This window comes from Tachysurus fulvidraco, chromosome 6 (genome assembly GCF_022655615.1).
Source record: "Tachysurus fulvidraco isolate hzauxx_2018 chromosome 6, HZAU_PFXX_2.0, whole genome shotgun sequence".
Lineage (NCBI taxonomy): Eukaryota > Metazoa > Chordata > Actinopteri > Siluriformes > Bagridae > Tachysurus > Tachysurus fulvidraco.
Window position 1 is genome coordinate 7,452,248 of NC_062523.1, and position 22,005 is coordinate 7,474,252.

Below are 22,005 nucleotides of genomic sequence, written 5' to 3' on the forward strand. Positions count from 1 at the left end.
CATCTGTTTCAATCAAAATATATATATATAGTAAATATTATGTTATATAGTAAATGAATATAGTAAATATTAATCAGGAAAGTGATCAAAAAAGTAAGTGTTACTGAAACCCTTGTAAATCTGGCTGTAATTTTTATTTCAGTTTGGCCTACAATAAAAGTTGCAAACAACTTTCCAAAAAGATTGATACGTAAGGTGTGGTTAACCCCAGGACAACCTCCACATGTCTAGATTCTAAAAGAGCATTTATACAGTAGAAATGTATTACCAACACCTTCACCAATCCTGCCTCTGCCTGGATGTGGTAAGGAATGCTGGCAGAGTGTCTTTAGAAGAGTGTGGTTTCATATCTGTGATGCTGTGTGTCCTCATTTTCTTAAGAACATTCATATAGGACAAACACATATTGCGCAAAAGATGAGCAGTACACACTACGTAGCTTTGTATAGAATTGTAGTATATCGTATTTCTATCCATCTGGATGGAAAACATTCGCAGCACACCAAGGAGTGAATTCACACTGGAAAGAAATCAAAGATAAAAATTTTAGCAATGCAGCACTTGACTAAGTAGCGTGTAGGAGGCGGAAATAAAGGTGACTGTATTGAAGGAAATGGAAACCACATGTGTGTGTGTTCATGTGCGAGACTTAGAGGGAGGCACAGAGTGAAAGCAGGAGAAGGCGTAGACTGTGCTTTATCTTTACTTACTCACTCCAGACTAAAGCACTGAAAATGAACCTGTCTTGAAGATCAACAGGTTTTTAGATTTTTTTTATTACGTTTTTTTTTCTTCATTTGCCATGGCAAGACCGGTTCAGTTTTTGATCTCTGTAGTTATTAGCATACTTGTAGTTTTTATTCTCATTGTACCTGCAGATACACAAGGTAAGTCATTTTGTTTTTGTTTAGCCATTGTTGTCATTATGGCAGTTGTTGTTGTCATTTGTTAGTTCAGGTATTTCATTTACATTCATTAAAATCTTTTCTGAAAACCTTCCCAGAACTTTCAGGTTTATTTTTTTGCTTTAAGTAATTGATTCCGAACAATTAAAAAAAACGGAAAGTCTAACTTTGTTTTTTGTCCATTTGCGTGTCTCACTTGGTAGCCTAACACAAAATCGTGACACATGCTGCTTTCGTAGTTTTTCTCAGTGTGGTCTAGAAACAAAAATATTACCCCAAAATATATTAAGTGGTTTTCCTACACTGAGCAAAACAGTTTGTTTTATGGGCCAAAGGTTTGGCAAAGAGATTATGATGTCCTGTTAATTCCAATAGGGCATTAAAATATGTCTAACAAAATGACCTGCAGAATAAAGAAAATGTATAAATGAAAATAATAAAACCATCAGAAAGTCATTTATCCATCCATCCAGTCATAAATCTGTCTATCTATCTATCTATCTATCTATCTATCTATCTATCTATCTATCTATCTATCTATCTATCTATCTATCTATCTATCTATCTATCTATCTATCTATCCATCCATCCATCCATCCCTTGGTTGCCTGTTTAGATTCGTTTGTATCTGTTCATAAATGTAGAATTGTTGTAGAATTTTTAACACAAACCGGATGTGGAGACTCATGGAATCTAAATTAAGATGGTTAATTTTGAATTATTTTATACAACCAAGTTCTCTGGATAAAGATGTATTCAGAGCTGACATTGCCGTATGCTTGTATACATGTGTAATGTAATCAACTATCTCTATGGATAAGACTTGAGTCTGTTTATTGAAGTGATCTTACTTTAGACTAAATCCATTATAAAAAATATGGTCTGCATGTATTTTGAGTACATAACATTTGCGACTGTGTGATTTGTACAGCCCAAGCATGCTTTTGCAACACTTTTTGCAGAGAAAACCCCAGATAATAACAGCTACAGTATACAAATCACACACAACTGTTTGACTTTCAGTTTTGTCTTTTTTACTCTGCTTGTAAAAAAAAATCAAGGATGAAAAAATTGCAATGTTTAGTTTGGTTTAAAATGTGATACATTTTATTGCAAAATGATTTGGGGGTCTTTGAAGAATAAGTTGGACTATAAACAAAAAATCTTAGCCCAATCTTACTGTTTTTTCTTGCATTGTGAGACAAATGTTGTTTTTTAGGAGCAATATTTAGCAAAAGAGTTTTTGAGCTCTTGAGACTGAAGCAGTAATGAAGAGGCCCAGCTTTCCTCTTAATTCCAAATAGACCATTAAATAATGAGCTGTAGAATATAGAGCATTTATTATCATGTAATTACATTAAATACAAAAAACATCCATCTATCTATTTATCTATCTATATATCACATTAAGGGACTGTGCATTTATTTTGCAGTTATATTCTGTATTACCCCATCTGTTTTATCTGCTTCCTGTAGATTCTGTTACTTCATGTGTCCCTGAAATCAAACTTCGGAAGAACACCTTTTACACAGCCTCCATAGAACACCAGTTAAACATCTCTTGCCCTGTGACATACTGTAATGAGACTCCTGTTGTCGAATGGATAAAAATTGGTGACATTGGTAACATGTTTGTACACATCAAAGAAACAAATCAAGTAACAGTTACAAAGGAACAAACAGGCTTGAAGGAGATAATCTCATATTTACACTTCAGGAACTTTGTGCCAGATGATAGTGGCATTTATAGGTGTAAGGTTACTACATCAGGCTTTTCATTAGAAAGCCACAACATTAACATCAATGTTTCAGGTAAGGAATGGAATCTCAGTTTCTAAAAAAATGGAAATTATAATTGATTGTTGAAATTAGTTATAATTTTATATAAAATAAAAATAATGATGTTTGACTGTCTTTCAAAGATCCTCCCGGCTACACCAGTATAAATAGCACCACCGCACCAGAAAAGGAGAAGGAGACGGATGACAGGCGACTTCTGTATGTCTTCATTTTCTTAGGAACCCTCGGTCTGGTCTTGTTCGTGATGTTGTTCTCTTTCCTGTGCATAAATCAATGTGAGTTTTATACTTACGCATTATGCTATATTTTAAAATCTAATGTAAATTTACTAATAAATTAATAAATGTTTTTCTTTAGATTCAAGAAACAACCACAGAAGAAAGGTAAGCCTCATGTGCACACATTATAATTTTTTAAATACAACATTAAACACATTCGTACAAATAATTTCTTACTACAACATTAAACACATCTTTTTTGTCCTCTCTAGAACTGTCCGAGACCAGCGAGTACCACCACATCAGGAAAGTCCCAGGAAATTCCAGAAGAGCAAAACAACATTTATGATGCAACTACAGATGAGCTAAATTCAGAGCAGAACTCTCTGTGTATAGAAAACAATCAGAAATGTACAGCAGTAATGGAACAGGGGAACAGAAACAGTAGTGACGGATCAGAGCAGATTGTTTACGCCACTCTTCAACATCCTACTCCCAGTGGACCTTCTGCAGTCCGCCATCAATCAAGAGACCAGCTATCAGAGTATGCATCCATCCGAATTGGCTAAAAAAATAATTTGGGACAACTTCAGAGTTTCAATGTTTTCTGTTAAAGGAGGAGGGAAATAAATTAGCAGTGTGAGTATTATGATAAGCCAACCAGGAGCTGGGGTTAGTGTAAAGTGTTCTCATAGAAGAACATAATGAATAATTGGGAGCTTTTTTAGATTAAAGGAAATTCCAAGACCCCACCTATGATCATAGCATAGATTTAATTTATTTGTATTCATAATTTTAGCGTTTCTGAATATTTACGAATATATGACTTTCTGTCATTCAGTTACTCCTGCTTTTGACATGACTTTGTACATTCAGCACTATCTTACTGTACATAAAATAAAACAAAACATATACTTGTAGCATGTTGGGAAAGGTTCAGGGAAATAGAAAACTGAAGGTAGGCTTTAAAATCATGCTTTAGATATAAAAGCACACTATAGATATATACACACAGCTCTGTGTGTTCATTGGTCTTCCTCGTCTCTCACTATTTAATCCCTTCTGAAGCTCATTGCAGGTGTGTGATCCTTCGCAGTCACTTCCCTTGGTTCCACCCCCATTCAATATCAATATATTGTCAACCACATTCATACTTTTTAATGACAGAGTTTGCACTTTGGGTAGGTTAAATGCAGAGAACGAATTCTGAGTATGGGTCACCATACTTAGCTGTATGTCTCGTCATTTTCATTTTCAAGTCACCATCCAATCTGGCTTAACTCTGTGATAACTAAATAATAATGACAACTTTCATCTTAGCTGATGATAGTAATCTAAACTGTCATCCTGTGATTTAAAAAAAAACAAAAAAAAAACAAAGCAGGGGACATCACAGACACCCAATGGCCCTTAGACCACACTTTGAGAACCATGGAGTTAGAAGACCATTCATGTTCTGCAAAAAAAGATCTTTAAGTAATTAAAAGAACAATTTAGGAACTTAATTCTGGTTTGTTTATTTACTGTAGTAATTAGGACTGTTTTTGCCCTAGCAGAGATATATTTTGTACATATGGATGATTTCATGTCGCTAAAGTAGGCTTGGATTGCCAAAATATTCTGTATAGCTCTACAGTAGGTGCTGGAGTAGTTTTTCTTATTTATCTGATACATTTGAAGATGTTTAAAATGTTAAAAACTTCACTTGTATTTTTTTATGTTCATCTACACAGATTCGGTGAGTCTGTGCCCACTTTAGCCTCAGATTCCTTTTCTTGGCTGGCACGAGTGTATGTACATGTTCTGAGATTCTTTTCAGCTCACTATGGCTATAAAGAGTGATTATTTGAGTTCCTGTAGAGTTCCTGTAGTGATTATTTGAGTTCCTTTCTGTGTGTTGATTCTACACTTTCTCACCAACAAGATGCCTGGTTATACTGGTTAACTGCTGGTTTTCTTTGCATTGCACTGCTGCAACATGATTTGCAGACTGAATCATTTCATATATCAATGATATATAGTGGGCTGCAAATGTCACCCCAAAGGAAATGACCCGTAACATTATTTTACAATAGTCTACATCAGCTGTCACCTCTTTGTAAATGTGTACCAGTGTCATTACATGGAAAAAATGACTAGCATCAGCTGTTCTACTTTTAGTCACGTAATAATGGTAAGGGTCTTAGACCTCTTCACACACCATTGTGGTTTAGACGCCCCTTCTCTCTTTTTAGTACGGAAACAAAGTTAAACAGAAAGCAGCCAGTGGTTGTACCTTCTTACACACTATGTTCACAAACTAGGAGAATTGTGTAAGTTATTGGACTGATAACACAAGTATAATATTGTGTATTTGTGCATTAGAATGTGTGATTATTACTGTGTGTGTGCATGAGTGTGGGGAAGGGGGGGGGGTTGTTTGGGGTTGTGGTTGGTGTGTTTGTGTGTTTGAGAATGTCATTTTTTAATCGTTTATTGAGCTGTTACCAAATTTCTATCATCAGCACATACACAACAGCAACATAAACAGTTCAATACTGCAAAGCACATTAGGTGTTTTTGGGGTTTTTTTTTTTTGGTTCCACACCGTTTTTTTTAATGGAAACTGATGATTCTGTTTTTGTACTAAATGTTCTCAAGTCAATGGAAAAAAAAACAGTCAAGCTGGTGCTTCACTAAAAGTGTAAGGCGGAGGAATATGTGGTAATAATAACTGGGACCACATGTTTCACACAGAATAGTGTTATATTTACTAAGCCTGGACAAAATTTAAAAAGTGTGTCTGTAAAGCTCAGAAATGTTTTTCCACCATGATGAACAGAGAATAATTCATTAAGATTTTCTGCTCATGAATGCTGTTACCAAGTAGGAGATCACTACAGCCCAATCTTTTATTAAAATATTTTTTCTTTACATACTGATTGATTTCTTTACTGATTGATATTATCTATCTATCTATCTATCTATCTATCTATCTATCTATCTATATATATATATATATATATATATATATATATATATATATATATATATATATATATATATATATATAGAGAGAGAGAGAGAGAGAGAGAGAGTCATGTGTCTAAAATTTAATTATTCATTATAGAATCCACTGTGAATTCTACATTGTGTATCAGAAGATGCTTGAGGAAAATGTGAGTCCATCTGTCAAAAAAATTGAAGTTGAAGTGGAACTCTGGACCTTGCAACCTGACAAAAACATACCATATATATATATATATATATATATATATATATATATATATATATATATATATATATATATATGTAGTAGTAGTAGTAGCAGTAGTACCTAATAGCACATTTTAACGCATCAATTCCACATTTTTGCACAATATCTGAATACAGTGTTTTCAAGTATGTTTATGCTTATGTACAGATCTCTCTCTCTCTCTCTCTCTCTCTCTCTCTCTCTCTCTCTCTCTCTCTCTCTCTCTCTCTCTCTCTCTCTCTCCAAATTCCTGCTACATTTTCTGATTGATTTTATATATACAGTGTTACCTCGAACCCCGTCCAGGGTGTATCCTTCCTGGATGCCCGATGACGCCTGAGATAGGCACAGGCTCCCCGTGACCCGAGAAGTTCGGATAAGCGGTAGAAAATTAGTGAGAGTGAGTGAGAGAGTGTTACCTCGAGATATTAGTGCATTGACATACAACTTTTTTGAGATAGGAGCTGTGATTCGACCAAATTTTTGCCTTGAGGTACAAACAAATTTTTGAGATACGAGCATCCGAGCCGCCGAAACAAAAATCCCCAACAACCACGTGCGCTCTGTTTCCCCTGCCTCAGCTTCCCGCATCTCACTCGGTTAAAGCCACCTTTCCACTGCACACGACAAACGACGGCCGATAAACTGGAAGTCATTTATTTCCTATGGAGAGTTGCAAAGGTGCTGTGTGAGGTGCCTACCATTTGTGGATCCGTAATTTTCGGATCCGTTTTGAGCGTTGGATCCGTTAAAAGATTTGTACTTGTGCAACTACACCACATCTGATATGCCGACCGGACAGGTTTTTTATTAAAACGACCGGCAGATGTATTTATATTTGTATAAAATATTTGTCATTTATAAATACAGTTACTGAACATTTTTCATATTCAAAACACATAAACAATACAACTGGAGTGGAATTTTGCGATCTGGAATGGATTAATGGGATTTAAATTAATTTAAATGGGGAAAATTGCTTTGAGATACGAGCAATTTAAGATACGAGCAAGGACACGGCAAATGTAGCAGGAATTTGGAGAGAGAGAGAGAGAGAGAGAGAGAGAGAGAGAGAGAGAGAGAGAGAGAGAGAGAGAGAGAGATCTGTACATAAGCATAAACATACTTGAAAACACTGTATTCAGATATTGTGCAAGTGTGCAAAAATGTGGAATTGATGCAAGTTAAAATGTGCTATTAGGTACTACTGCTACTACTACAATAATAATAATGCTGATGGAGTAAAAACACAAACATACCAGTAAATGCTACAATAACTCACTGAAAAGTAAAAAAAAAGAAGAATTCTGGAATGGTCAAATATATATATCATATTCAGATGCTGTGCAATAATTCTACTTTAAACAAATCCAGATGTAGATATACAGTAGGTCTCAGCTGACAATAGGAAGAAAAACTGCACACTAAGCAGTAGCCACTAAGGAAGTGTTGATATGCAAACTGATGTGCTAAAGAGATTGCCCTATTTTGTTTTTCCTGAAACTGGCATGCAGTTTTTGCATCATGCACAAGATGCAAAGTGTTGAGGGATGTTTTCATTTCAAATCATCACAAAAAGGCTGGAGACATAGGATTTAAGATGACATATTCAATGAAATATTTTTAACATGGAAAATCAACTTGACCTAAAATGGAAAAAAAGCAGTCCACGTGACAGATCATGCCAAATAATGAGGCCATAATAGAGACAATCTAGTGTTTGTTTGTTTGTTTTTTGTGTCTTTGTTTTAGAAAAAAGCCCAGACCAGATCTGCCCAGTTTTACAGATCTGCATCATACCACATTTGCAATATTTATAGGTAAACAATAAATACTGTTAACACTGGTCTATTGGTGCAGGTCCAAATGACAGTAAATATTTGTGTCAGAAGTAGTTCAAACCACTTCCTGGTTTCTTCAAACTAAATTATATAGTATTATATATAGCATATTTTATAGTAATAACAAACATGAAGCAACATTCTTGTTAATATATGCATTCTGAACTGTAATTTAACAAAATTGTACATCATGCTACTACATGCAACACATTTTATTCTTATTTCTATTAATTGTTTTTGTTCTAAATAAATTATTTTAGAAAAACAATTTAAAACCATAAATATTTTTTTTTTCTGCACAGTCTAGACTGGGTTTTCATTTTACTGTGTTTTCAACAGTGTACATGAAAAATTCAAAATAAAGACTATTATAAAGACTATAAGTTTGTTATAGTGTCTAGGGATTTTATTTTTATATTTAAGCCTAACACTGCATCTATTACATTATTCAGATCCCCAATAAATGAATGTATAACTAAGTGGTCTTCCAGATGCTTTCTGGAATAACCACATATGTAATGAGGATGCCAGAATTTTCCTTCATGGTTATCCAGCTTTCAGTGAGGTATGCTGTAATGATTGTTTAGGTGGGTTCCTCTCAGATGTCATGAACATTTGCTTTATATTTGCTTTAAGTCAGAGATTAGCAAAAAATCATATTCAAATCTTAAATTGCTTTTAATGCATTGTATACGTTTTTTTTTTCAGCTACTGAAATATACATATTTGTGTGTAATACCATGTTTATGAAAAAAATTACCCATATGAAGTGTATAATGAAAGAAGTGGGGATAGAACAGAGCCGTGTGAAATACTAAACTTTAAATTTGTTTATATAAAGAAATCACCATTAACTTTTAGTGTAGACTGGTAGACCTTATCTAAAACACTAAGGCTATGCACACATTACTGGGTTGAAGTGACATGAATCAGATTTTATGCCTTAATTAGTTTTTTAGTGTAAAAACAAATGTAACAGTAGTGATTGTTTTGAGTATAAAGGTCAGGAAATTGTTTATTATATTTACTTCACTTTCTAATCTAATAATTGCTACTCCTAATACAGTACATCATAAAATAGTGATATTTACTCTGCAGCCATCAAAAGGTTGTTTGAAATGTCTTTCACGTTAAGAATTTTATACAGAATTTACATAAATTGTTTTTCATAATTATTCAGAAATCATAGAAAATAGATAAATATATGCAGGACTACAGACTCGCAGACTTTTACCTGTGCTACACATAAGCATTGTGAAACTCGAGCTAGAGGAAAAGATTTTACTCAAGCAACTAACGGACTCTTGTAGCTTAGTTTTTTTCACACCTCAGCTGATGCATGCCCATCCTGCCTGCAAGCACTTCCACCATGCAAAAACACACTTCAAGGAAGGAAAAGAACTCACGTGCCAGATCAGCATCTCGACACATAGTGTTAAATAACATTTTTAATAAACAATACATAAATTTTGTAAATAGGCATATTTAATTTACGAAAAAAAACTTAGGACTACATAGGCACTGCATTTGAGACACAAATTAACTCCTAGGCTTGCACATCTTAGAGCCACATACACTCAGCCTAGGAGATACAAAAAAGACCACAACAAAGGTCCTGGCAAATGAGAGAGTATTACATCACCATGACCTGAAAGAAAATTTCTAGACTGAAATTTGTAGGTGATTATCAGCCCTTTTTAAGCAGGTCCTCTGGTTAGAAGAAATAACAATTGAACTGTTTGTCCATAATGATCACCATTATGTATTGAGGCTTTTAATGCTGAGAACCCCACCCCACTTTGAAGCATGGACAGCAGCATCAGGTTGTGGGCGTATTCTGCTGGAACATCAGAAACCATGCCATCAGATACTTGATGAAACAAGATAAATGATCTAGAAATTCTGAAGCAACACCTCAAGACTGAAGACATCTTTCTAACAGGACAGTCATCCCAAATATACATCTAAACTTAAAGAGTACAACGTGAACATATTCACCAAATCTTTTAAGCAAGAAATCGAATAAGCAGGAAAGTCAGAAGCTTTTGCGAGGCTGCTCCAAGCATTTGATTCATTAAACAATTAAAAAGCAATTCCACCAAATATCTGACCTAATAAAAATCTTTAGTAATTTAAAGCTGTCTGTAAATAAAAAATCTGCCTCTTAGTTATTATTTTAAAATAATCTCTTACTGAAATAAAGATACTCTAACTAATATATAGTAACATGAAATGTCTTCAGAAAACTTGTTTTTAAATGTAAGCATAAGGATTACCAATACCCTCTCAGCACCCCCTCTGGTGGCCTGGCAGTGAATTGTCCCCATAGTCCCTACATATTCCCCCACTTTAAGGTGTGGCTCCTGACACCCCAAGAGTTGTTCCAACTAGGACCCAAGAAGAGAGTGAGGGTCACCCATGACCATCCCCCCCCCCAACCCCCCACCCCACCCCCCTTGCACATGAAGCAAGGCCCAGGGAAAATATACAGAGATCCGGAGACCACTGCCAGGGTTCCTAATGACATCCATGGGCAAGCTCAATGACTGAGTGATGCTCTTAATTAACCAAAATGCTCGAGCAAAATCCACGGCTTAGCCAACATTACCAAGCAACGTCCTCATCCAAGCCTGGAGACAGAGCATTATCCGGCAGGGGTGGGAGGGAAGCATCCTCCACATGGGTTTCCGAGCGTTGCCCTCCACAACACCCACAATTGGAGCAAAGTCCTCAGCTGGAACAATGGTGGAGCCAAAGTTCCTTTAGGCTCTGATAAAAAAGGGTGGTGCTTGACACCAAACATGGTGCCGTGTGGCATCCTCAGCTGAAACAGAAGTGAGAGGACCAACCTGAGGAAATGGGGCAGGTGTAACAAGTACGAAAATTGTGCTTTTCATATATATTATATATATATATATATATATATATATATATATATATATATATATATATATATATATATATATATACTGTATAATGTATGTATAGAATTACACAAAAAATGTTATGATACCTGATATGCCTGATGTTGTCAGGATCTAGCTCGGACTTTGGCCATGTGCTTTTTGTTTACATTCTGTGTTCACGTGTCTGCCTCGCCCTTGTCTATTCCTTCCCACCTCTGCACACCTGTCCCTTATGTGTCTAATTGTCTTTAGTACTGTATTTAATCGTGACTCCTCGTCTCTTGTCACGCCTTTTGTCATGTCTTTGGTTGTCTTTTTTTGTGTCTGTGTGTTAGTTTTGTTTGTTTTTATTAATAAATCCATATATTTTTAGCTATCCTGCATTTGGGTCTGTTTTTATCCCTACATTGCTGACAGATGTGTGTGTGCATCTTCCCCTTTAAATTTCTGTGTGCAATGTTGACCTTAATTTTCTGTCCTGGCACCTCCTCTTCCCTTTTCTGCACCTGCTCAGCATGGGAGAGATAAAGAAGAGTCAAATCGCCAGCTGATGTCCGTGTGGTTAATTCACACAAAACACAATGCAGACTACAGCGGTTACATGTGGTGCCGTGACCATTTCGGATAATCGGATCAGTGCTTGGCAGATCGCCGTGGTTGCATGATGGCTCGCCTGATCACCGATCTCCTCTCCCGGGTTTCCTCGCTGTGAACACTCGCAGTGCTCGCCCAGTGCTTGCAGATTAGGAGGGCTCGTGCGTAACATCATGAAACAGACTGTTGCTTAATGGCACAGTAAAGAGTTTTGTTGACTTCCTGACCGACTCATTTTTCTCCAGAAGACATTACGATAGGTCATCATTAAAGCCTATTAATCAAGAGAGACCGTGGGCCAAGCCATGCACTGATCATGCTGAAGCCACTGATTTCATTTTTAGCAGATTAGCGGTAAAAGGGAGGGATGTAGTCAAAGTGTCCTTACGCAGTTTACTAGGCCGACTACTGCACTGCTCCCTAGCACAGTGTTTGGGAAACATTCTGAAACAAAACATCTGTGAATTGATGCATTCAAATATGCCTATGGCTGACTTTTGCAACACACTCCCTCAGGCATATGAGAGTCCAATGGACTATTGGATACAATTGAATAAGGCAATTGATGTTGCTGATGAGTGTTTGCATAGGTGTAATAAGTGTGTCTAAGACCCTGCAGCTAAAGCTGTTTTGATGTTTGTCTCTCACTGTCCATATCCTGGCCTTGCTTTGTCTTTTCAGTTTAAGCCTGCTGAACAGTGGAGCCTGCCAAGGTTCAAGAGCGACAGGATTGTCATCGCTATTAACAGGATTGACAGGATTGTCACACTACTTACCTGTTTTCACTTGCCATCAGAAATCTGTAATGATCCTGTACCCAATATTCTCAAGCAGCTCAAACTCTCATTAGGTCAGTCACCATGTTCAAATGGTCAGCTCAACCCCAATGCGTCTCCTGTTACTCCAAATGCTAGTATGCAGCAGTTGGTTGACATGATGGATGAAGTTTTATCACCATGCACTGCCTCACTGTCCTCATCTAATCTCGGTAGAACAGACAGAACTTCAGATCTCAAGTCAGTGTGAGTTCAGCATGTAGAGTGTGTAGTCCAAAGAGCACACCACATATGCTCTCTGCATGTGCCATACTTTAGGTTTTGTCATAACTACCTCAAATCTGGACACTTTAAGAGTAATTGTCCCGAGACAGCAGGCCTTGAACCGCTTCCTCCTAAAACTCAGTTAAACTAAAGAGCCCATGTGTGAAGGGGGTTAGCATGGGCAATGGTGAACTTCCCCTAAATGTTGAGTCAGACCTGCAAGAATTTTTTGTAAATAGTTGCAAGTTGTAGTAAATAGTTGCGACAAAACAGTGCTGTATGTGGGATCTCAGGAAATGGATGGAGCTAGCAATCTGTTTAATGCTCCTGTAACAGTTTGTAGCCAGTCCATACTGAAACCTGTCACAACAGTAACCCAGAATGTGAATCGTTTCTCAAGCTTTTGAGCTGTGTTTCCTCCTGGTCTGGTTCCCTTCAACCAGAAAAAACTTGGCCCAGTGATGACCAACAGTCACTTTACGTCCCAGGAATAAGCACCTTGTGTGAGGAAATTTTGTTTGGATCGATTTCTGGGCCGCTGAAGATTTACACAATAAATCTGTATATGTTAATTTCCTGTCCTGGCACCGGCACTGGTTTAGCATGGGAGAGCATGGGACAAAGTAAAGAAGAGTCAAACCACCATCTGATGTCTGTGTGGTTATTTCACGCAAAACACAATGCAGGCTACACTGGTTACACAGGGAAATCCACATTGGGTAACAAACAAACCACATCCTAGCAGACAAAACTCAACAGCAGGTAGAGTACTGACTCGACAAAGACAGACACAAAATGGCAGGTATAAATACTGCAACACATAAAGAAGGAATTAGAAACAGGTGAACACAATCACATGACATGAAACAAATATTACCAATTCCCTTCCAGCACCCCCTCTGGTGGACTGGCAGTGAATTGTCCCCATAGTTCTTTCACTCTGGAGGCAAGACTAATTACATATCCTCCTCTGGTTAAGTGTCCATTATTTTTACTTCCTTTTAGCCACCATTACTTCTATATTTTCTGATATAAGACTGGTCAAGCCTGTTCTTTGTTCTGGCACCAAGGTGGCCAAATTTTTCCCCAAGAAGCCCAAACAAGTCTTCAAACAACATATAATGATCTATCACTTCAAGAAATACTTAACTTTTTATTAGAGACCAAACATGGATATTAAAACTGTTTTGTTGATTCCATGTTCAGCATTGGAATTTTTTGCTGTCTTACATTCATGTGAAAGTAGACACTTGGATGACTCATATAAAAGTAGACACTATTATAAAAGAAGATTTTTATAAGAATTTCTGTTTTTCCCTAGACTACTGTCACAACCAGAAAAGGAAGGAGACGGACCCGTACACATGATAGCTTCAAAGGAATGGGGTTTAATAAATGATAAAGACAAATACAGGACAATGACGAGGACTAAAATAATACACATGAAACCTAACCGTGACTAGACGCAACCAATGAATCCGCGCTGCCATCGGCAACGAGGATCACATTTATACCACAGATAATGATGACACAATGAGGAGAAGGTGTGGTGACAGGGAGGAGCAGACGAATGTGGGGCAGACACATGTCGAGGAACAATAACAAACACACATGGCCGAAAGTCCATGCTTATCCCTGACAGTACCCCCCCTTGAGGTGCGTCTCCCGAAGTGCCAAAACCCTGGCAAGGTTCAGGAGTGGGAGCGAGGCACATGGCACGGTAGATGGGGGAGCAAGGACCACGGTGACAGCAGATGAGGGGAGCAAGGACCACGCAAAGGCAGGTGAGGGGAGCAAGGACCAAGGCGAAGGCAGGTGAGGGGAGCAAGGACCACGGCGACGGCAGATGGGGGGAGCAAGGACCACGGAGAAGGCAGGTGAGGGGAGCAAGGACCACGGCGAAGGCAGGTGGGGGGAGCAAGGACCATGGTGAAGTCGGCGGGGGAGCAAGGACCATGGTGAAGTCGGCGGGGGAGCCAAGGACCACGGCAAGGCAGGCGGGGGGAGCAGGGCACACGGTGGTGCAGCCAGAGGGGGCCGAGCGACATCCACAGCCGAGCTTAGGGCCGAGGCGACGTCCGCATCTGAGCTGAAGGGCCTAGCGAAGTCCACAGCCGAGCTGGGAGGCCGAGTGACGTCCACCGCCGAGCCGAAGGGCCGAGCGACGTCCATCGCCAAGCTGAAGGGCCGAGCGACATCCACAGCCGAGCTGGGAGGCCGAGTGAGGTCCACCACCGAGCTGAAGGGCCAAGTGACGTCTATCGCCAAGCGGAAGGGCCAAGCAACGTCCACAGCCGAGCTAATGTGCCGAGCAGCTTCCCCGATGCACCACGGCCAAACCCTCACCTCGACAACCTGGGGAAAAAGGGGGGGGGGCAAAAACTTCCGCCACGGGCCTGCAACACCCCCTGCGGATGAAGTGAGGCGATGTCTTCCTTGGAGGAAACGGCAGGAGCGGCGTCCCTCACCGGAAAAAAGGTGCGGGGTGATGCCGCAGGGCACCAGGGGAAAAAAAGAGAAAAATAGTCCACGAAGACTGACGGAACAGTCCGGGGGAGACGAAGATTAAAATAGATCCAGGCAGACTGGCATAACTGTCCGGGGAAGACGACGATGATTAAAATGGATCTAGCTAGATTGATGGAACAGTCTGAGTATGGTGACCGATACTCAGAATTCGTTCTCTGCATTTATCGTTCTCTGCATTTATCCCATCCAAAGTGCACACACACAGCAAAAGTGCAGACACACAGCAGTGAACAGGAGCAGTGGGCAGCCATTTATGCTGTGGCGCCCGGGGAGTAGGTGGTGGTGGGGTGGTGGTGTTGGGCTCAAGGGCACCTCAGTTGAGACTCGAACCCACAACACTAGGAGTCAAACTCTCTAACCATTAGGCCACGACCCCCCAGGGTTTTAGCATATCCCAGGCTATTATGAGCCTGGGGCCAGAGCGCAGGGTCAGCCATCGTGCGGCGCCCCTGGAGCAGGTGAGGTTAAGGGCCTTGCTCAAGGACCCAATGTAGATGTCGCAGCAGCTTGTGGGCTTGAACCCCGACCTTCTGATTAGGAACCCAGTGCCTGGACCTCTGGACCATCACATCCACAAGCACTACTCAAAATCTGTGTGAAGTTATCCAACAGAGGGAACGAGTCTCACACTGAAAGCCAATTGTGTCCTGACAAATTTTGTTTTGTAATTACAACAATAAATTAATTCATTTATTTACACTGAAAATGTCAGCAAGGTCGATTTCTATTTCACAGAGAAAAAAAACGCCAATTAGTAAAAAGGGCTAAACAAGCACTTATTATTTTCTCCCTAAATGGTGTTTAATTCTTAGTCTGTGAACTAGTGAACCAGTATCAATAAAGTCACTGATTGAGAATTCAAGGCACTTCTGTAAGTCACTGTGGATAAGTGTATCTTCCAAATTCCCTAAAACTAAATGTATCCTGAGTTGCTCCACTGAAATATACAGCATATAATGCTTTTAGATTACATTAAAAAAATAAACTTTGCTCAATCACTGCTAAAGTATTTCACAGGTAGTGAAATACTTTAAGTAGGGAAAGCAGGAAGAAGTCTTCCGCTATATAAAGTTTCATACCACAACCACGCACACAAGTGTGCAGTTGGCTGCACAGTCCAATCACGACCACATGCTGTCTATGAACTCTGACAAGAGTAAATTTATCTCAGCTGATTTTCCTATGTGCAAACCACACAGCTAGACTTCAATTCTCACATCAGCTTCATTTCCTATTTAGTAGTACTTTACATGTGGGTAACGATAGCAAAACGGAAATACTTTGCCAGCTTCAAGTAAATAAACTATAATATAAGGTATGTAATTTGTTGTGTTAGTCAGAAATAGGGTGTCAAATTATGACTTCAAAAAGGAAAAAACCCTGTTGGTATAAATTGCTTTAGGTTTATATTTTGTGGCAAAAGAGGTAATTAAATACAGTTTGAGTCTAAAATATGGCTGCCTGTTCACTCTGCTGTACAGATCAACAGGAACATGAAAGGGGAAAAGTTAGTTTAGAAGTTAGTTTAGAAGGAAGCTTTTTCATTTGCTTTTTATAGCCTGCTCTATGGCCTAGAAAGTTCTAGAAGTAATAAGCAATCTTGTACTTTCCCTTTAAGACAAATGAGTGAGTCATTAATACCAAAACTATGTTCAGCGGTGTTCCAACATCAGGCATAAATACAGTCTTGTGTGCTAAATTGAAACAACAGGGAAACAAGAATTCTGATAATTTATTTATAAATCAAAAAGATTTATTTCATTGAGACCTTATTTACATGTTTATCAGATTAGTAGACTAGATATACAATAATAAGTAAGTGTCAGGTTTGAGTCAGTAAGAGTCAGATACTATGTGATGCTGTGAGTTTAATAAAATTGTGTATGGGATTGATTTCAGAGATTTACGAAAGTATAATCTGTAATTAAAGGTTTATTCTCCTTGTCACACTGAAGCGGTTAATGAAGAACTAGGACAACTTACTTACAGCTTACTTTAAGTCCTTAGCTTTATGTTGTTCTATGTAACTCTGTTTTTGTTCTATGTAGCACCATGGTCCTTGAGAAATGTTGTCTCATTTCACTTTGTACTGCGTCAGATATAAACAGTTAAATGAAAATAAAAGCTTCTTGAATTGACTTGACATATACATGCAGGAACTACATTCACAGGGCAGGTTTTTGTTGGAGAGCCAAACCCTCTAGGCCTTAGCAGTTAAAGAAGCATGAAAAAGTGGCGGAGCAAGGTGGCTTAGTGGTTAGCACATTTGCCTCACACCTCCAGGGTCAGGGGTTCAATTCCTGACTCCGCCTTGTGTGTGTGTGTGTGTGTGTGTGTGTGTGTGTGTGTGTGTGGAGTTTGCATGTTGTCTCTGTGCCTCGGGGGTTTCCTCCCTGTGCCTCGGGGGTTTACTCCGGGTACTCCGGTTTCCTCCCCTGGTCCATGCATGGTAGGTTGATGGTAGGTTGATTGGCATCTCTGGAAAATTGTTCGTAGTGTGTGAGTGTGTGAGGGAATGAAAATGTGTGTGTGCGCCCTGTGATGGGTTGGCACTCCGTCCAGGGTGTATCCTGCCTTGATGCCCAATGACGCCTGAGACAGGCTCCCCGTAGAAAATGAATGAATGAATGTGAAAAAGTGTTGGCCCCCTTCCTGATTTTATTTTGTTGCATGTTTGTCACATGTTTCAGATCATCAATCAAATTTAAATATTAGTTAAAGATAACACATGAACACAACATATGAAGTTTTTAAATGAAGGTTTTTATTATTAAGGGAAAACAAAATCCAATCCTACATGGCCCTGTGTGAAAAATTGCTTGCCCACTAAACCTAATAACTGGTTAGGCCACCCTAAGCAGCAAGAAGCTCAATTAAGCATTTGAGATACCTTTCATTAAGTCTGTTACAGTGCTTTGGATGAATTTTGGTTCACTCATCTTTGTAGAATTGTAATTATTTATTGTATTATTTCTTGGCCAATAAAACTAATGTCACATTTGAAGCTATTTTAAACATTTAAAGCTTGTTATTTTCTGCAGGCATTTTAGTCACTGATTTTAGTCACTCTTATCTAGTGAAGTTTTCTCTTTGTAACTAGACTCACACTGACCTCTTCTGTTTAAAACATGTAAGTGAATGAAAGGAATGTTTTCAACACCTCGTTCAATGAGAAACAAAGGCTATTACAGCAACTCAGTTTTTACTATGGTGTTTCTTAAAATTCAAACATCTTCCATTTGTATTATACTAGAATTGTTGTTATAGTCTTGAGGTCAATTTTTCAGGTGCTTTAATGTGGTAGAGAAGAGATAAATTCTCAGTGGTTTCGTTGTGTATATAAATTGTTTTGAAAATTGTGGTGAAAATAAATAACTTAACTCATTATCATTTTAGTGATACTCAAGTTATACTGTCTTTCCGTATCCATTCTCAATTCTTAACAACAAATGATTAACTGAGGCATCATGAGATGTTTAAGCTATTTAGGAAGTTTAAGGTTTTTTCTCAAACCTGACTGATTCTTTTCCAAATCCTTGGTTGTATTTTGGTAGCTGATTGTTCATGTTTTTGTGTTTTGCTTTATTCAGGTAATATTAGGTAATACTTAACTCAGGTAGATATGTGATTTGATGCCAACTGGCTACAGGGCTCTCAAGTTTTGAAGACAGGCAAAAGTGACATACTGTATTTTAAATATGTCTAGCGACCCCGCAACAAAAAGAACATTTATGACATAAAACAGTCCAAAACTTAATATTTGAATTAAACAAAACATATTAAATTATACAATTTAGTGCTGTTGGTTAGTAGCCCACCATCTCAAGGCCTCCGTTTTGAGAACCACTGTCCTAGACTACTTGTTCTGAGCAGGTGTTGTCAGTGAACAGGCTGTAAAACTGTTGGCTAAGATACAGACACTCATGAAAACCTGATGCTGATTATCTGGGAAACGTCTCTAACAGCAGTCACAATGTCATTGTTTGTGTCAAACAAGTTGTGAATTTGTTGTAACATTAAAACAGGAGATCATGACTTACTCTGTGCTCAAAGTGATGCTCGCAGCTCCAGTGGTTTTCTCTGTGGGTGAACGAGGATGATACTGAACAATTCCACGAAATGCTTTTTTTTTCATTGGTTGTTGCGTTAAATCTTACCCAGATACAATAGTGCTATTTTCTGATTGGCCATTGTGTAGCCTCTTTTTTTGATTGGCTGATAAGTGTCAGGCTTGACTAAGAACTCCAGGGGAGACTCGCTTGATTCTTGCCCAGTTCCGTAGAGACAGCGGTGTGGACAGATACATTTTGGGTGCTGCGGCTTATTAAATATATGTGTGGCAGGAGAGTGTGACAAAAGACCGAAACAAGTGACTGACACTCTCAATGAGCCCTGTGGCTACAAAAAACAAATCAGAGGTTTCACAAATGCTATGGAGGTGGGGTGTATGATATACAAAGGGGAATGGATGACTCATGTACAGGGATGTAGTAGGTGCTATAAATAGGTATATATTATAGCGTGGTAAGTGGTGGATAAATTACTTTCTGTTTATAGACCCTTGTCTCTACCTTAAGCAATGCTGGCTGTGAAGTGGTAGGGCATTTGGGGTGAAACATGCCAATTCCATACCAGATCGGTCGAGGCCCAAATTAACAACGACCGCCACCGGCACTGCCAACCTACAGGGTCCCGGCAGAAATTGGACTGCTGTTGGTTGAGGAAGAAGAGGAAGGAGAACTGTTTATAGACAGAAAGAAAGAGGAAAGGCAATATAGGTGGGGTTTTATCTAGATTGTCCATCAGGGTTTTAGAGTGTGAGAAAGTGACTGAGGAATGGAGAAGTGTTCTAGTGCCAATCTTTAAGAACAAGGGTGATGTGCAGAGTTGTAGCATATATGGAAGTATAAAGTTGACGAGCCACACAATGAAGCTATGAGAAAGAGTAGTGGAGGCTAGGTTAAGAAAGGAAGTCGATATTTGTGAGCAGCAGTATGGCTTAATGAGAATGTTAATGAAGTACAGAGATGGTGTGAAGGAGCTGCACAGTGTCTTTGGATTTAGAGAAAGTGTATGACAGGGTGCCAAGAGAGGGGCTAAGATACAGAGAAGTACGTCAGTGTTGTTTACGATATGTAAGAGAGGAGTATGACAGCAGTGAGATGTGCCATAGGTCAGGTAGATTAGTTCAAGATGAAGGTGAGGCTACATCAAGGATCAGCTTTGAGTCCTTCCTTGTTTGCTATGGTGATGGACAGGTTGACAGATGAAGTCAGACAGGAATCACTGTGGACAATGATGTTTTTGGATGAAATTGTGATATGTAGGGTGCAGGTGGGGGAACAACTTGAAAGATGGAAATCTGCTTTGGAAAAAAGAGGAATGAAAGTCAGTCATAGTAGGACAGAATACATGTGTAAGAGCAGTGAGGTTACAGGGGGCTGAGGTCAAGAAGGAGTTTAAATATTTGTGGTCAACCGTCCACTGTGACGGTGGGTGTTGCAAAGAGATGAAGAGGCGAGTGCAGGCGGGTTGGAGTGTGTGGAGAAAAGTGTCAGGAGTTTTGGGTGACAGAAGAGTGTCAGTATGAATTAAAGGAAAGGTGTACAAGACAGTAGTGAGAGCAGCTCTGCTGTGTGGGTTAGAGGCTGTAGCAGTGAAGAAAAGACATGAGGCAGAGATAGAGGTAGCAGAGATAGTTTATACTTTATTGTCCCCAAAGGGTAAATTCTTTTCCACAAAAAGATGAGGATGTTGAGGTTCTCTTTATAAGTGACGAGGATGGATAGGATTAAGAACGAGCACATTAGAGGGACAGCTCAGGTTGGCTGTTTTGGGGACAAGGTGAGAGAGCTTGGATTGAGATCTTCGTAAAAGGATGTTGTAGCTGTACCTGCAAGGTAAGAGGTCAAGAGGAAGGCCAAAGAGGAGATATATGTGTTAAATTAGAAAATGAAGGTAATTGTTACAATATGCCGAAGATAAAGTTCGGTGGAAACAGATGATTCACTGTGGCGACCCCTAATGGGGAAAAAGTGCAAAGTAGAAGAAGAGGAAGATTTGGTCTGTCCAAACATATACTGTATATGTGTGTGTGTGTGTGTGTGTGTGTGTGTGTGTGTGTGTGTGTGTGTGTGTGTGTGTGTGTGTGTGTTTGGTCAGAGCGAATAGGGATAAATGCTAATAAATCTACATACAAGTTTAATGTTTTATATATATATAAACTTTAAATTTGTATGTAAATATATGTATATGAATATGTATAAACACAGTAATACAAAACATATCAACATCAGCATTATAATGCACTGCTGGACACAATTTGTACCGTGAAACTGAATACACATAAACACACACTCACAAACACACATGTATGCAATCATTTTGGCTCAAAATCTTTGAATTTCACATGTGTAGACAGGCGACAGACAGCAATACACTTTTATTTGTTAACAGTTCTGTAAGAGGTGTCCGTTCTCAACATCTCAGAGGAAACGATCAGCTTCCTGTTTCAACAGTAACTTGGTACAAATATACAGCTATACCAAAGCGTTTAGGTGTTTGCGTTCATATTTCAACTACTCTGTTAATACTGTGTCTGTTTAATCATCTCTGACACTAGCACCAGATGAGTTCATCTATAACAACCATGTGATGCTTTTCCACTATAGCCTTCTCTCGGGTCACCAAAGACAGTTAGATAGTGTCATCTGATGACATTCTCATTTTAGGTAAAATTCTGAAAATTAAGTGTTTAAATTCTACTAATTTTTGAAAAAGGGGAAAACATTTATGCTTTCGTTCTTACTTTATGTCTCATGTGGAAAGTCAGACTTTTCCTTTTTCAGCCTAGCCATTTTAAGCACTTTGCGGATCCAAAACAAGGAAGTAAAGTTGCCTCAAATAGAATTTATTTATGTTTACTTTTTCCTAGACA

At 38.8% G+C, this 22,005-nt stretch overlaps 1 protein-coding gene and 1 long non-coding RNA gene across 3 annotated transcripts; one reads left to right on the plus strand and one right to left on the minus strand.

Annotated features, from left to right (window-relative positions):
- Nucleotides 1–607: 607 nt before the first annotated feature.
- si:ch211-214p13.8 (B- and T-lymphocyte attenuator) lies at nucleotides 608–4,773 on the plus strand. The gene is made up of 5 exons (XM_027162549.2): nucleotides 608–887; nucleotides 2,382–2,717; nucleotides 2,828–2,980; nucleotides 3,063–3,088; nucleotides 3,196–4,773. Exons 1-5 carry the CDS (start codon nucleotides 803–805, stop codon nucleotides 3,490–3,492), a joined length of 897 nt encoding a protein of 298 aa, XP_027018350.2. The 5' UTR covers nucleotides 608–802; the 3' UTR covers nucleotides 3,493–4,773.
- A 4,710-nt stretch (nucleotides 4,774–9,483) lies between these two features.
- Nucleotides 9,484–13,300, minus strand: LOC113653166. Of its 2 annotated transcripts, XR_007140911.1 has the most exons (4): nucleotides 12,276–13,300; nucleotides 11,370–11,411; nucleotides 10,608–10,823; nucleotides 9,484–9,836 (listed from the first exon to the last, which is right to left on the minus strand). It is a non-coding gene; the product is annotated as an uncharacterized LOC113653166 (long non-coding RNA). The 2 variants fall into 2 exon arrangements; XR_003443051.2 differs by lacking the exon at nucleotides 9,484–9,836 and having other exon boundaries at nucleotides 10,483–10,823.
- Between the last annotated feature and the right edge of the window lie 8,705 nt (nucleotides 13,301–22,005).